The sequence below is a fragment of the Ceratotherium simum genome, chromosome 1 (genome assembly GCF_057802395.1).
Source record: "Ceratotherium simum simum isolate JZ-2026a chromosome 1, ASM5780239v1, whole genome shotgun sequence".
Lineage (NCBI taxonomy): Eukaryota > Metazoa > Chordata > Mammalia > Perissodactyla > Rhinocerotidae > Ceratotherium > Ceratotherium simum.
In genome coordinates this window covers 105284130-105301224 of record NC_141900.1, presented here as the reverse complement: position 1 = coordinate 105301224, position 17095 = coordinate 105284130, and the positions used below count along the sequence as shown (strand labels likewise).

The following is a 17095-nucleotide window of genomic DNA, read 5'->3' as shown; positions in this document are numbered from 1 at the left end:
GGTGGAAAATTTTCTCCAATAAAGTTACTGGTACTATTTTACTTTAGATTTCTTTGCAACGAAGTGAATAAAAGAAAACTAAAATGAAAGGGTTAAGAGATACAAACGAGAAAGAGAAAAAAGAAGAAAAAGCAAGGAAAGATTAAAGTAAATAATCTTTATGTTGTCATTTGTAATTAGACTTCAAAGTTCTATTAAAAACCAAAACTAGGAACATCTGAATGCAATATGTAAACATAAAATGTATGCATCCATTATTCCATTTAAATATGGAAATTGGCAACTGATACTGGTTTGACAAGTATGACCATTATCTTTTGCATTCAGAAAAAACAAATTTATCGTTTGATTGGTCAGAATAATCACATCCCAGAAGCCAGTGAGCAGCAGTAAAAAGAGGTGAATGAAATGTTGGAAATGACATAATGTTGATAAGTTGGTCCATTGACCAGAAGCAAAAGAATTCTGATGGATTGGTGGATGTAAAAAGCATGTCTTATTATCTTACGAAAACCAAGAATAGGAGAAATAAGAAGGAAAAAAAAAAGCAAAGCCAGAATTAAAAATTTCCTTTTAAGGAATAAGTACCATAATACTGACAACCAATATATTGAGATACTGATATTGATATATATATAAATTAGATAAAACAAGTTTGAAATAAAGCCAGTCATGCCAAAAAATAATAACTTGTCGGTGGTCAGGACAGTAGAGAGAGAAACTTAGAGTAGATGTTGATTTGGAAGTTTAATTGACAAAGCCAGCTAAGCCATCCAGTTAGTTTAACAATGAGTGTTCATAATATGAAGAATCATGAAAGAAAGATTAAACGTAAATTCTGGGCCGGCCCCATGGCTTAGCGGTTAGCTGCTTGCGCTCCGCTACTGGAAGCCCAGATTCGGATCCCAGGTGCGCACCGACACACCGCTTCTCCAGCCATGCTGAGGCTGCGTCCCACATACAGCAACTAGAAGGCTGTGCAACTATGACATACAACTATCTACTGGGGCTTTGGGGGACAAACAAAAAAAAGGAGGAGGATTGGCAATAGATGTTAGCTCAGAGCCGGTCTTCCTCAGCAAAATTAGGAGGATTAGCATGGATGTTAGCTCAGGGCTGATCTTCCTCACACACACACACAAAAAAGTAAATTCTACCTCCGTAATATCTCTTGAATCAGTTTCTCATTCTCTATCCCATTGTAGCAGTCATGTTAGGATTACTTCAAGAATTTATTTCCAGTCTCCCTGTACATAGTCCTTCTGTTGCTCTACAGGTTTCTAAACAAACTGGTCCTTTTTTAAAAGAAGTTCTTAGACCTCATATCTCCTTACAGCCCCCACTCTGTTCCAGCCGCGGTGTACCCTTGCTGTCCTTCTCACCCTCTTATCTCCAGACCTTTGCACTTGCTGTTTGTCTGCTGCCGTGCTCTTCTCCCTCGTATCTGCATGGTTTGGTTCCCACTTCACATCTCTACTGAAGTGTCTCTTACTCATATGAAATTTTATTTTATAAAGTTTATTTTATAAATCTACTATTTAAAATGGTAGCTAGTCCTACATTCTTTGCTTTATTTTTTTCCTTAGTATTTTCTTGATGTTATGTGTGTTTTATTTGTTTACAAGAGTAACAAATATTTCTTCTCATTAGAATGTAGTTTGGTGAAGGCAGGGGTTTTGTTTTGTTTACCTCTGAATCCTGTATTTTAACAGAGCCAGACACAAGAAGGATTGATGGAGTCATCTGATGATGCTTGTTAAATATGTTGTCCAAATACTTGCTTAAAATGCTTTTAACTATATTTCATCTATCAGTTTCTGAGAGTGAGATGTTAAAATGTCCCATAATGATTGTGAATCTGTCAATCTCTGTTTGTTCTCTAAATGTTTGCTTTATATAATTTGAAGTTGTGTTGAGTTATGTTATCCTGGTGAATTAATCTTTTTATCATTAAATAATGACAGCAAAGTTTAAGCCATTTATATTTACTGTAAAAACTCATATTTGTATTTATTTTTTATCCTTTTATTTTATTTTCTATTTACCATGTATTTTTTCTCTCTTTTTCTACCTGCTGTTGGATTTGTCAGACTTTTCTCATCCCTTCTTTTCCTTTGATTATTTTAAAGTTTTCTTTTAAATTTAAACATAACTACTTGACTTAAAAATTCTGAAGATAATTATTCTCCCTCTTTTTCCATGAACAATAAAATCAACCATAGAACGCTTAGTCCTAATCACCCTTTCCCATCACGTCTTTGTAGTTGCTTATTTAGTTCTGCCTCCTTTCCCCCCTCCCCTCATGAAGTTTGAAATGATGCTGTTTTGACTGTTTGATCTGGTATGTTATATTGACATTTCTAATATGAAATCATACTTGCATTCTGATTATATTTAGTAGTGTTTTATTTAGATTTTCTTCCATCCACAGTTTTTGGATGTATTTGTTAAAAATTTTGGTTTAAATGTTCCTTTTTAATTTTGGGGGGGGGTACAGATGACTTTTTGACAGTTTGCAGTAGTTCACTTATAAAACCATTTGGACTTTGATCACTTTAACTTTAAAAAATTCTCGTGTTTTGTCTCCTTTATTGGTTTTGATTGGTTTTGATTGATTTATATCCTTTTAAAAATAAGATCTAAGTGGATTTTCTGGTGTTTAAAACAGCTTTTTGCTTTATTTTTTGTATTATTAAGCCTTTATTTCTTATTTTTTTCTATTCTTTCATTGTTTTTCAACTCAATACTGAGTTCATTTGTGTCTTTTCAAGTGATGAAATAATTTAAAGCTCTGAAATTATCTGAATACTGCTTTTTCAATTTCTAAGTTTTTTATATATAATGTCTTGCTTTCTTTTATTATTTTATATGTTTTTAATTTTTTTGACTCATTTCTATCCCTTATTTATGAGGCTTCAAAAACTTAAAGGCATTAGTTTCTTTTTTTCAAATTGCATTGGGTTAAAGAATCGCACCTTTCTGTGATTCCTATGTTTATTTTACTTTATTGAAGTGTCTATAAATTTAATTTCATTACACTTGTAAAGTGGATGCAATTAGATCATGCTTAATATTTAGAATTTTTTTTTGAGTGGTTTGCAGGGGTGTGCATCACTTTCACCTATGAAAGCATCTTAAAAATACGTATGTCTGGGGATCGCTCCTCAATTGCGTTAGATATAGACGTATAACCTGATGTGTGAACTTTGAAAAGACCTGATTAGATGATAAAAACCTTTACTGTAGACAGAGGGAATCATCTCAAGGTCAGCTAAAAGACACAAAGCCTAAAATGAAGAGTACTTTTTCTGTTTTTTTTTTTTTTTTGGTCAGGAAGATTGGCCCTGAGGTAACATTTGTGCCCATCTTGCTCTATTTTGTATGTGGGTTGCTGCCATAGCATGGCTTGATGAGCGGTGCTTAGGTCCACACCCGGGATCCAAACCTGTGAATCCCAGGCTCGGAGTGTGCTCACTTAGCCACTATGCTACTGGGCCAGCTCCAATGAAGAGTACTTAAAGAAGTGGTTTGTGATAACACATATATTAATGTGGACCTGTCCTCACATTAGGCATAAGGAAGGACTGTATTTGAGGGAAAAATGATTATAAAGTGTGATATTTACTATTTGATATGTTAAAATGTAGGAAAAATTGCCTAAATTATTTTGTTTTGTATACCTTCAGCTTGTGCTTTATGTTGAATATAATTCTAAGCCTTAAAATTTAACATTTAAACATATGTATTTATTTCTTTGTAGGCCTCGAAGTAGAGGAAAAACTACAGTTGAAGATGAGGACAGCATGGATGGGCTGGAGACAACAGAAACAGAACATATTGTGGAAACAGGTATCAAAACTTTTAAAAATATTTAAATGTATGGAATAATTTGCACAATTAGCATTTGTCTATATACTGAGTTCTAAAATTTCCATCTGCTGAAATAGTTTGATAAGTAATGACAAAGTGAAAAAATGGAGTTCTCTTTTTTCCCTAAAGCTCTGATGTAGTAGAAATTGTTTAATATCTGAAGAGAAATGTTTTATTAAAGCAAAATTAAAACTGGAATAAGCATAATTCCAGGCCATTAGTATGATAGCTCATGGTATATTTCTGGCTTAAGAACCATCTAGTATTTGTTTAAAGCTTGTTGTGTTAGCATGTGTGTGGGTAAAAAATATGTTCCATTAGCGAATAGTATTGTGAAATGCTGGGTTAAACCAGACCAAATACTTTCTGGTCTGCTGGACTTTTAGGTGCCTTAAATAAGCTAATGTGTATTGTGCACCTGCAAAAGGAAGATAGATTAGGTGGGTCAAAGTAGTTTCCAAAATTTTCACCAAATTAGAGATTTAATGTGTTGTCAAAGGAACTAGGTTTCGTATTATATTCAGAGGATATCTATGTGAGACGGTCTCTCATTGGCAGTGTTTTTAAATAGCTGTTGGATAGAGTTTAGACGTAGTGATAGGATTTTTCTCTGAAGTTGAATGCCATCTCCTTCATGCTTAGAGAATGTCGTATAGTTTTTTGAGAAAAGTTGGAAATTGCTATGTCTTTTAAAATATAATTTTCCATAATATACTTGTGGTTGTCTAGTGTATTGCTATTATGCAGCTATAATTATTAGAAAGCCTTCAAATTCCTACATTTCTCATCTCTCTTTCCAGTAGGGTCTAGTTAGGTAGATTGACAAGAGTGAAGCTTGGAAGTTCACAATTCTATGTTTCACCCTTTGGTGCACATTCGTTACCACATTAGTTACAACTTGAATTTATATGTAAGTTCCCCACTAGTTCTTCTTCATGTGATGTTCTTCCTTAATTTAGTTTTTTCTGAACTGTATATTGTTACTTCCTGGTGAAAAGCTTTTGAAGTTTTAAGTGACCTTTTTCAACTTAATGATTATTTCCAAGTTCCTTTCAACCAGTGTTCTCAGACTGTACCACAGGTCCCTTTTTGTTGCACTTACCAGCAGTCTTCCTGAGTGCTCTCCCTCATTCTCTGAAGATTTAACACCTGCCTTTCTATTTTCCCCTGCTTCTCCTATTGTCAGTTTTGATAATCTATTCAATACCCAGACCTCTTGGCTCCTTGATTTCTTCAAAAATCCTATTTTCCAGCCTACCTCAGCCATTCATTCTTATGGTCAGAATTTAGCCTTTGTCATTGTATCACTTACTACGACAATTGCTATTTCACTTCCCGAATCTCAGTTTTAACTATCCTACCCTCTGACTACTACCTTTTCTTTTCCCAACTCACTTTCTCCTAATATCCATGCCACAATAATTCTTCAACCACCTTGAGTCCTCCAATTCAATGATCTTACTGATGGGGTTTGTTACCCTCCTTTTCTAGTTCAGATTCTATGACCCATCATTGCAGTCATTCTCTTATACACCCTAAACTTCCTTTGCCAGCCTCTCACTGTTTTGTTTTCATATCAAAACCTAAAGTCTGCATTTTAGCAGCTGAAAATGGCTGGAGAAAAACATAAACTTGCTGACTGGTTTCATTTTAAATTTATACCTCAAATCTCAAGTGGATCATGATTGCTTCCCTCCACTCATTCTCCTTTTACTTAGAAATTCCTTCTCTCATTATCAATGATTCTTTCACCACCTTCTCTTCTCCCTTCAAACTTCAGACACCTCCCATTTTTCATTCTTTAGTTTGATGATCTTGCTTATTTCAGTGAAAAATGAAAAAATAGAAGCAATCAGGAAAGAAATTCCACATTCACCCACCATCAGATCTTCGTGCCTGCTTGCATGTCTTCCTCTGCCCATATATTCTCCCTTCCCTACTGTTAAAATGGGATGAAAAGTCTCTGTGGTTGTCTAACGCCAACCCTTCTGCTTGTGTCCTGGATTCTGTCCCCTTGCATCTACAGTCATGTGCAGCATGACGACATCTTGGTGAATGATGGACCACGTATACGGTGGTGGTCCCGTAAGATTAGTACCATAGAGCCCAGGTATATATAGTAGGCTGTACCATCTAGGTTTGTGTAAGTACACGCTATGATATTCGCACAATGACAAAATTGCCTGACAGCGCGTTTCTCAGAATGTATCCCTGTTGTTAAGTGACGCATGACTGTATTATGGACTTTACGCCTTCGGTTTTCCACATCATGAATTTCCTCTCTCAGTGAATCATTTCCATTAGCATTTGAACGTGCTGCAGCATCGCCCTTCTGAAACACACATAACTTCTCTTGATCAGACATCCCCTTTCATCTACTGTATTGCTTCTGTGCTCATCTTTATAGCAAAAATCCTTGAAAGAATTGTCCATACTTATGGTTGCTACTTATTTTTGACCATTTTATCATGAACCTGCTCCAATTAGGCTTTCTTCCTCCCACTCTACTGAAATTGTTCTTGTCATGTGACCCATGATCTCATATTGTCAAAAGCAGCTGTTACTCTTTGTCCGCCTTATCTGTCCAGTATCATTTCACACAGCCCACCACTTTCAGGAGTGAAACTCTTTTTTTACTTGACTTTTAGGACATCACATTCTCTTGGTTTTTTCCCCACCTCACTGGTCTCTCTTCATTCTCTTTTGCTCATCTTCTCACACATTAGGTAGTCTCATTCAGTTTAATTGCTTTCAATATTATCTATGTGCTGGTGACTCTAAAAATTTATATTACCAGCTCTTTGCTTGCTTTGAACATAACCTATATCTTCAGCTTCCTTTATAACATCTCCTCTGAGATGTCTATAGAGGATCTCAAACATAATGTGTTCTCTATGGAACTGTTTATTATTATCCTGAAACTTTCTCCTCTTCCATTGTTCTCACCTCAGTAAATGATATCACGTATTGTTCAGGCTTAAAATATGGAGCCCATTGGAAAATCCTTTGGGCTTTACCTTCACAATATATTCTGATTTCAAACACTTTTCATCTCCTCCATTGCTGTCACTCCAGAACTTGCCACCACCACTCCTTGGGTGGACTGCTGCAAGAGCTTCCTAACTGGTTTCCCTGCTTTTACTCTCGCCCTATTCTATATTCTAGTCTTGTTCTCCATATAATAGCCAGCGTGATCTTTTCACACCCAAACTAAGAGTCTTTTACTTCCCTTCTGTCAACCATCCAAAGCCTCCGGTGATACTTAAAATCTGAAGTTCATACCTTGACTCTACTAATCTGACCTTGGGTACCTTTCCAGCCACATCTTCTACTCTTCCGCTTGCTCACTGGGCTCCAGCCATATGGTCTCCTTGCTATTGAGTACACCAACTGTGTTCCTTTCTCAGGCATTTGCACTTTTTTGTCTTCTTTGCTTGGAAGACCTTTCTTGCAGATATTCATATAACTTATTCCCCTTACTTCAGTCAAGTCTCTACTCCATTGCTCTCTCCTCAGAGAGGCCTTTCCTGACTAACCTGCCCTAAATGCAACACTTGTCACTCTATCCTCTTCCCCTGCTTTACTTCCCTTCCTAGTATTTAACAGATACGACATTGTGTTGCATATTTGTGTGCCTTCTGCACTAGAATGTAAGCTTCATGAGGTCAGGGATTTGTCTTGTTCATTCATTCATTCCTAGTGCCTAGAATACTTCCAAGCACAGAGTAAGCATCAATTCACTAATTGAAGCAGTGTTACATTCTTATTTTTTCCTTTTTGTATTTTCTAAGCTACTACTGTTCTTGGACTATCACCACAAAATTAAAATTCTCACATTTAATTTTTTCTTACCTGAAGAGTAGTAAGCTTCTGGGTCCTTTTTAACATCATCTCAAAATATTTCAAAGCTCACTGCTCTTTGGCAGCAGTATTTTTCAGGCCCATTTTTAATTCTCTCTGCCTCAGGGTATAAAATCAACTATTCTCTAAGGATTCCTAGTTCTTTTTAGGGGAGAATAGTATTTGAGATAAAAATCTAGGCTGTAGGGATGCATTTCATATAGTTTCTGTTGAAAATTAGTTATGTTGGTTACTTATGTGTCTAGATTGATTTTTTGTGTATGTGTGCATGTCCAGTTGTTCTAGCACTATTTGTTGGAAAGACTGTCTTTTCTCCATTGTATTGCCTTTGCTGTTTTCTCAAAGATAAGTTAACTGTATTTATTGAGTCTATTTCTGGGCTCTGTTTTCTGTTCCGTTGATCTATTTATCTATTCTTTTGCCAATACTATACAGGCATACCTTGTTTTATTGTGCTTCACTTTTTTTTTTTAATAATTTTATTTATTTATTTTTTTCCCCCTAAGCCCCAGTAGATAGTTGTGTGTCATAGCTGCACATCCTTCTAGTTGCTGTATGTGGGACGCGGCCTCAGCATGCCCGGAGAAGCAGTGCGTCGGTGCGCGGCCGGCATCCGAACCCGGGCCGCCAGCAGCGGAGCGCGCGCACTTAACCGCTAAGCCACGGGGCTGGCCCTGGGCTTCACTTTATTGTGCTTTGCAGATACTGCATTTTTTACAAATTGAAGGTTTGTGGCAACCCTGTGTTGAACATGTCTCTCAGTGCCATTTTTCCAACAGCATTTTTTAGTAATATTTTTTAATTAAGGTATGTACATTGTTTTTTTAGACTTAATTCTATTGCACACTTATAGACTACAGTATAGTGTAAATGTAAGTTTCATATGCACAGGGAAACCAAAAAATTTGTGTGACTTGTTCACTTTATTGTGATATTCACTTTATTGCAGTGGTCTGGAACTGAACCCACAATATCTCTGAGGTATGCCTGTACAATCTTGATTACTGTAGCTTATAGTAAGTCTTGAAGTTGGATAGTGTCAGTTCTCCAACTTTGTTCTTCTCTTTCTATATCGTGTTGGCTATTCTGGGTCTTTTGCTTCTCCATATAAATTTTAAAGTATGTTTGTCGATATCCACAAAATAACTTGCTGGGATTTTGATTAGGATTGCATTGAATCTATAGATCAAATTAGGAAGAACTGATATCTTGACAATATGGAGTCTTCCAATCCATTAATGTGGAATATCTCTCTATTTATTTAGTTATTCTTTGATTTCTTTCATCAGTTTTGTAGTTTTCATCATATAGATCTTATACATGGTTTGTTAGATTATACCTAAGTATTTCATTTTAGGGGGTGCTAATGCAATGGTATTTTTTTTTTTTTTTTAATTTCAAATTCTACTTGTTCTTTGCTGGTGTATAGGAAAGTGATTGGCTTTTGTATATTAACCTTGTATCCTGCAGCCTTGCTGTAAATGCTTATTAGTTCCAGGAATTTTTTTTGTCGATTCTTTCAGATTTCTACATAGATAATCATGAGATCTGTGAACAAAGATAGTTTTGTTTTTTCCTTCCCAATCAGGATGCCTTCTATTTCCTTTTCTGGTCTTATTGCAATAGCTAGAACTTCCAGTATGATGTTGAAAAAGGAGTGGTAAGAGGGGAACATCTTTGCCTTGTTCCTGATCTTAGTGGGAAAGCTTCTAGTTTCTCACCATTAAATATGATGTTGGCTGTAGGTTTTTTGCAGCAGCTCTTTATCAAGTTGAGGAAGTTCCCCTCTATCCTAAGTTTACTGAGAGTTCTTTTATCATGAATGTATGTTGGATTTTGTCAGATGCTTTTTCTGCATCTATTGATATGATTATGTGATTTTTCTTTTTTAGCCTATTGATGTGATGGATTACATTAATTGATTTTCAGATGTTGAACCAACCTTGCATACCTGGGATAAATCTCACTTGTTCTTGGTATATAATTCTTTTTATACATTTTTGGATTTTGTTTGCTAATATGTTGTTGAGGATTTTCACATCCATGTTTATGAGAGATATTGGTCTATAGTTTTGTGGGATTTTTTGTTTTTCTTGTAATGTCTTTGTCCGTTTTTATATTAGGATAATACTGGCCTCATAGAATGAGTTAGGAAGTATACCTTCTGTTGCTGTCTTCCAGAAGAGATTGTAGAGAATTGGTATAATATGTTCCTTAAGTGTTAGGTAGAATTCACCAGTGAAGCCAAAAGGGCTGCTGCTTTCTGTTTTAGAAGCTTGTTAATTATTGATTCAGTTTCTTTAACAGATATAGGCCTATTCAGATTGTCTCTTTCATCTTGTGGTGAGTGTTGGCAAATTGTGTCTTTCGAGGAATTGGTCCATTTCATCTAGGTCATCAAATTTGTGGGCAGAGAGTTGTTCATAGTATTCCTTTATTATCCTTTTAATGTTCACAGGACCTGTAGTGATGTCCCTTCTTTAATTTCTGATATTAGTAATTTGTGTTGTCTCTCTTTTTTTGTTAGTTAACTTGGCTAGAGGCTTATTGATTCAAAGAGCCAACTTTTGGTTCAGTTGATTTTTATCTACTGATTTTCTGTTTATTGATTTCTTCTCTAATTTTTATTATTTCTTTTCTTCTGCTTACTTTGGATTTAATTTGCTCCTCTTTTTTCTAGTTTCCTAAGGTGGAAACTTAGCTGATTGATTTTAGATCTTTCTTCTTTTCTAATATATGCATTCAATGCTATAAATTTCCCTCAAAGCACTGCTTTCACTGCATCCCACAAATTTTGATAAGTTGTTTTCATTATCATTTAGTTCAAAATATTTAAAATTTTCTCTTGAAATTTCTTATTTGATCCATGTGTTATTTAGAAGTATGTTGTCTAACCTCCAAATGTTTTGGGGTTTCCAGCTATCTTTCTGTTTTTGAATTTCTAATTTAATTCCACTGTGGTCTGAGAGCAGATATTGTATGATTTCTGTTATTTCAAATTTGTTTTCTGGCCCAGAATGTGGTCTATTGGTGAATATTCCATGTGAACTGTTGTTTGACGAAGTAGTCTATAGATGTCCATATTCAGTTGATTAATGGTGGTGTTGAGTTCAACTATGTCCTTACTGATTATCTGCCTGCTGGGTCTATTTATTTCTGATAGATGAATGTTAACATCCCCATATGTAATAGTGAATTCATAAATTTGTTCTGGTAGTTCTATTAATGTTTGCCTCATATTTTGACACTCTGTTGTTAGGCGCATACGTGTTAAGGATTGTTCTTGGAGAATTGATTCCTTTATCATTATGTAATATCTCTCTTTATCCCTGATAACTTTACTTGCTATGAAGTCTGCTGTGTCTGAAATTAATATAGCTTCTCCTGCTTTCTTTTGATCTGAAATCTGCACTCTTAGCAGTTAGGATATTGTTATTAAAAGTAAAATAACTCAAATCCCAAGAAAGAAGGAAATCTGTGGGTCATGTATTGTCATGTTCAGAGGTGAGATGGGTTTGTGTTGGCTTGATTCAGGGTCACTGTTGTCACAAAGTGCCTAGTTTGTTGCATCTATATGTATATATATATTTTTGAGTCAGCTTTATCCTGTGGCTGACTCCCTTTGATGGAAGATGCTTGCCTGCAGTCTTGGGTGCTACCTGATTTCTTGTCCATATCCAAGCAGAGGGAGCATGTCTCTAGCAGCTAAACAGAATTCTAGGACTAGTTTAGATCATATGTCTGTCGCTGACCCAGTTGTTCCAAAAGTAAACCAGTCTTTGGAACCCCAGTACAATAGTCAGAGCTCACTCCTAGAGATAGGAATAGGAATAGCGTGATGGCTTCAATGGCAGAGGCATAGAATGGATGCCAAGAGGCAACCATGATGTTTACTACATAGGTCATGCTTATAGATTATATTGTGGAGATCCTCCGTCTGCTTCTTTACCTTTTATCTGCTGTCTCTGTTAAGGGCTGGGACAGGTAGGTAGGCAGCTCATTGAGCTGCTTTGATCTGCAGATTCGATCTTTATTTGTTTCAAGAATGTTTCCTTCCGTAGATTCTTTGAATATTTTTTTCTATTCAGTCTATTTTCTTTGTTAAGTAATAGTAATTATGCATATTTGTTGTAATTATGCATATTTGTTGTATGTGTTATTCGTCTTCCTTGACTAATCTTCTTTCATTACTTCCACTGTTTTAGATTCTTCTGTGTGTTTTTCTCTAGTCCATCCTCCACATCACCAACGTTGTTTTCAGAATTGTTGTTGTTGCTTCATGTGGTTCCTCTTGTTTTCAGTTCTGCAGTTATTTTGTTTTCTTTAGTTTCTTCACTTCCACTCACACTCTTCACACTCTTCAAGTAAGTGGTTAGCAGTTTAGGCTCTAGAGCCAGACTGCCTGTGTTTGAATCCAGGTTCCTCTGCTAATTGTGTTCTTGAGCAAAGTTCCTCAACCTCTTAGTTTCCTCATGTGTAAAATGGAGATGATGATAGTAGCTACTTTTGGGACATACTCTTCTGTGGATCTCTTGCACCCTACACATCTTATTGGGTAAGACAAGAATGGAAGGCCTTTGCTCCTTATCTGGGCCATTTCGCAGGGTTGTGTTTGCAGTGAGCAGCCTTCAAGAATGAGGCAGTGTCTCCCTCTGGGACCAGCAGGAGGCTTGTTTAATGCTTACTACAAAAGCAGTGGGTTCCCCTCGCTCTTTGTTCCTTCCTTGTAATGCAATTCACTGTGAGTTCAGGCATTCTCTTGGGCCCATGGTGATGCCCCATGAGACTTGGGGGCCAAACGGGAACTGGCAGCAATAACCTTATGCTTGTGCTACTTGGTGTGCAGTGAGTAATACAGTAATACAGTCCTTTGTGTTTGATCCAGGAGTCTTGTATCTTCTGCTAGCATCTATGAAACAGTAACAGACTAACTTACAAGCTTGTATAAAATCCCAGGTCTGGCAGCCATTTTCATAAAGTTGTTGTGAAGTTTGAGTTAATGCATGTTAGCCACTTACAACATTGGCCATGTCATAGTAAACACTTACTTACTGAAAGTTAGCCATGAATATTCCTTTTTAAATATTCTTTTCATATTATTTTGCATCCCAGCTTTGCTTCCTGTTAGCTGTGTGATCTTAAGCTTGTTGTTTAACTTTCAGACTTTAGTTTCTTTATCTTTCAAAGAGGATAATTTGTCAGATATTATTCTTTTTTAAAAGAGGAGAAGTAAGTGAGAGAACTATTAGGCACACTTCTGTGTGTCCTTTTAGTTTTAGCTGGACTTTTAATACCTTTCTGAAGCCTTTCTAAGCTGTACTCCCCACTTCTTCCCTTAACTCCCATCAGAACTTGTACCTTCATCATGACACTTATTGTATCCTGTTGTCATCATTTGCAGTCTCCTGACTAGATCCATTAAGGATAGGGATCCTGACTATTTTTGTGCTACCACTGGAATAGAATGTATTGTACGTAGTAGGTACTCAAAATTGTGTTTGGTGAAAAATCATTCTAAAATAATGATTGATTAACTCCCTAGCACAGAGCCAGGAGGTGCTAAATAAATGTTCTCTTTATTCCTATTACTTCCCACGATACAATTTAATAATGTGTGATGTGACACCAAGAGTTCGCTATCTAGTGGGTGATATCCAACTAGGTGGGAAAGTAAATACATGGTTAGAATATAGTCTGTGAATGTAGATAATCAGAATAGCAGCCACATACCTACACTTGCTATATACTTAAAGCTTTGAGTTAAGTGCTTTACATCTGTTATCTTTTTTGATCCCAAAGGCAGCTTTATACTAGGTGATATATGCTATCTTTTAAATGATTAGCAAACTGAGATTGAGATGAGGTCAAGTAACTTGCCAAGGTCACGCTGCTAGCACATGACCGAGCTAGGATGCACATTCTGGACCGTTTGATTACAAGCCTTTGTTTTTAACTAACACAGCAAAACAGGCTTTGCTGTTAATTTTAAACTTTTTCGTATCATAGAATCAACTATTTAGGATTAAGTAAGAGTTATGTTATGGGAGGTAGAATGCATTGTGTAAGGGCAAGGTTAGAGCTAATTTACTGCCATATCCCATTTACCTTTGTATCCCTGAAGATTTGCCTAGCACATAGGCGGTACCATTGAATGAAGTGCATAGGCTATCCAAGTTCTCTTAGGAACTTCCTTACACATGATGAGGTTCTTTAGTATAGTTAATACCGCACCTGTGCCACCTAGTGGTTCGAGATTAAACACAGGTAGGTGATACAGATGAAATCTCTCTCCAGCACCCCCACCCCCCACCCCACGCCCCAATCATCCCCAGGGTTGGAGCGGACTCCGCCTTTCTGGCTTTAGAGCATTTAGTGACCAAGCAGCATTGCCTGTATTTTAGGTCAGGTTCAAAGTAAGGGGAAAGATACACTGGGGATTTTATATCAAAGAAAAATATAACACTGAAATTTTTAAAATGTAAAAAGTCTGCCTGCTCCAATTTCCACAGTTTTGGACTGTAGGCATTTGAATGACTAGAACCTAATAAAAGGCCAAAACTCTGCTAAATGGCAGAGTAGCTGAGCCTGGACTTTTTTGTTGTTGAATGGCTAGCTTTCTTGCTTTAGGTACAAGCACAGGATGGTGTTCAAGAGTGTATTCTTAGAAGTAAACTGCAGATAACCAAGTACTGGCATTAGAACTATTCCTGCAGTTGTCACTGGGTTCAGTCGTTTCATTCAGAGCCTCTCTGGTTGACATCTCTGGTTTGGGTATTTGGATGTTGTTTTCAACCAGAGCAGTCCATTTCACATTCTGCTGCCAAACTTGGCAATCTTTTGAAGACTTGGGCTAGGAGAAGAGAGAGTCATAAACACTGGCTTAATTGTCCTTCCTTGACTTTGATGGATAGTAATATCTAACTTATTCTGCTAAATGAAGAATGACAGTTAAAAAAGATAGGTTCTGTTATTATATATAGTTTCACATATTTAGGTATACCTATTTTGTGGAACTGTTCCCTGGGAAGCAGTCATAAGATTCCTCCTTATTCCTTAAAGAGCAAATGACCAAAACAACAAAATCGAAGCCAAAAATAAAACCAAAACCCACCAATCCCTACTGTTTCTTTAGCAGATCCAGGTTAGGATCATGGGCAGAGCCAGTAGTAATAATAGCTAGAGGAGAAAGGAGAGAACAGGATGAACTCTTAAAGCCTTTGTTCTTAGTGCCGTGGAGTTGATAACGAACGACTCCTAGTGACCCTGTGTATAACAGAGCAGAACCCTGCCTGGTCTTTGTGCTCCATCCCCTCACCTTCCAGTAAGCCTGCCTTACTATTCTCCTCTTTGTGGATATGGCATTTTCCTGATTCCATTTCTTAAAAAAAAATTTCCTGTAGTCTGAATCTATTTTTTCCCCTCTGAAATGCAGGGAACGTAATTTCGAAAGGTTGTACACCTGAAAACTTACTGTTAGCATTCATGTTTAACCTTCCCATTTCCTTCTAGGTTTAATTTGAGAGAGAGACAGAGACAGACTGCCTTCCTATTTATTTCCCCTTAGTTATAAGCAATTAAAAAGCCCCTAAAACTGTTGAAAGTGTTATCTATTTTCTTTTTGAGGGGACAAAGATAAGGGAGTGGTTGGGATTGTGCTACAATTTGCCAGAAGAAGAGAAGTGGCCCTAAGTGGGCATGGCAACATAATAAGAGGGAGCAGACAGGTTGTTCCCTCTGGAGGGAACACAGTTTGGGGTGGAGGCTAAACGGAGCTGGCTCTTAGAAGGAGAATGTTCCCAGGGGCATGTAATGGCCTGTGACCTTGGTCCATTTGGCTCATTGTTTGTAAGCTTCTGAGGCACTCTTATTCTTCCTTTAAAGTTCTTGTCATCTCTTCTCTTGACTCTTACCCTTTCTTGTTACCTAGTAATAAGAATGGTACAAAAAGAACATATCCCACCTGTGCTCTGGACATCTCTGGGTAGAAATGAAATGCTTCCTTAAAGGTGTTTTTGTATATGGTCATTTTATAGTACTTTGAATACAGTAGGCAGAGGGAATCTCTCTAGCCGAACTGTATTGCTGTCTATCTTTGGTTGTAAAAGCACTTAGAGGGCAGGCAACACAAAATAACTCTGGTTCTTTCCGGATGCTTTCCCTAGAGCTAGAGGCTCTCTGTAGGTACCTGGTCTGCTTTCCAAGTTATTGCAGGTCACAGTTCTACCAAACATTTCTATACAGCATAAAAAGGGTCAGTTGATTTCTAAACTCCAGTATCACTGTTCTCGTTGCCTGATCACCAATCCACCTGTTTTAAGTTTTTTGTCATGGTAGTTCCTCACTCTTGGTACTAGTTTCTGTATTATTTAGGGCACGGGTTAAACTACTGTAACAGAGACCCCAAAATACAGCAGTGACTTAAATAAAACAAATTTATTTTTCTTTCATATATTATTTCTGAGAATGAGAGGTCCAGGCTGATGGGGCGTCTTTGTTCCTTATGGTTGTTTATGGACCCGAGTTCCTTCCATGTTGTTTCTCTGGCCTCCCCTAGAGTGTTGTTCTTACCTGCAGCATTGCAGCTGGGTTGCTAATGTGTCAGTGTTCCAGTCCATTGGAAGAGGGAACATAATTTAGTCCAGAGCAAATTCTTCCTTTTAGGTGATGTAGAAGTTGCTTTGGTCATATTCTATTGGTGAGAACTTGCCATGCTTAGCTGCAAAGAAGGTTGGCAAATAAAATCTATAGCTGAGCAGTTATGTTTCCTACTAAAACTTGAATAATATAAAAGAAAGTGTGGATTTTGTCTTTTGTCCGTTTTTCTACAGGGTTCTGTGCCTTGTTTATGGAGTTCTTTGTGTATTCTGGATTTGAATACCTTTTTGGGAAGACAAATGTTTTCTTTCAGTCTGTGACATATTTTTTCATTTTGTTCATGGGATCTTTTGTCATATATATAGAAATTTAATATTTTTATATAGTAAAATTTGTAAATCTTTTTATAATCCTTCTTTGATACAAATGTATTTTATATTTGTAGATTTGATTCTAGGTACTCTATATCAGTTTTTTATGGCTAGGAGTAGACAGGACAGACACCATGATTGATAGGCTCCACAAGCACTTAATTTATGGTCAACTTTTCTATTTCAACTTTTTCTTAAAAAAGAAATATCTTATTTTAAATAGGAAAACCAAGACCATCGGTTTGCCTCATCTTATCATTAATTTTATGATTTGACAGGATTTATAATTATTTGTAGTTTTTCTAATTAAATGATTAATAGTTCTCAGAATTATTCATTTGTCAAAATAGTTCTCTAGAGTTCATTTTGAATCTAGCAGACTTTTGATAGTCACGAAA

General features: G+C 36.6%; 1 protein-coding gene across 13 annotated transcripts in view; it reads left to right on the top strand.

The window, feature by feature from the left end:
- Positions 1 to 17095, top strand: part of KMT2C (lysine methyltransferase 2C) — a 277698-nt gene that overhangs the window by 78853 nt on the left and 181750 nt on the right. For all 13 annotated transcript variants that reach the window (XM_087433406.1, XM_087433446.1, XM_087433401.1 and 10 more), the window contains one exon: positions 3761 to 3849. In XM_087433406.1, the coding sequence (XP_087289532.1) occupies positions 3761 to 3849 (89 nt within the window). The remainder of the gene's footprint in view (positions 1 to 3760; positions 3850 to 17095) is intronic.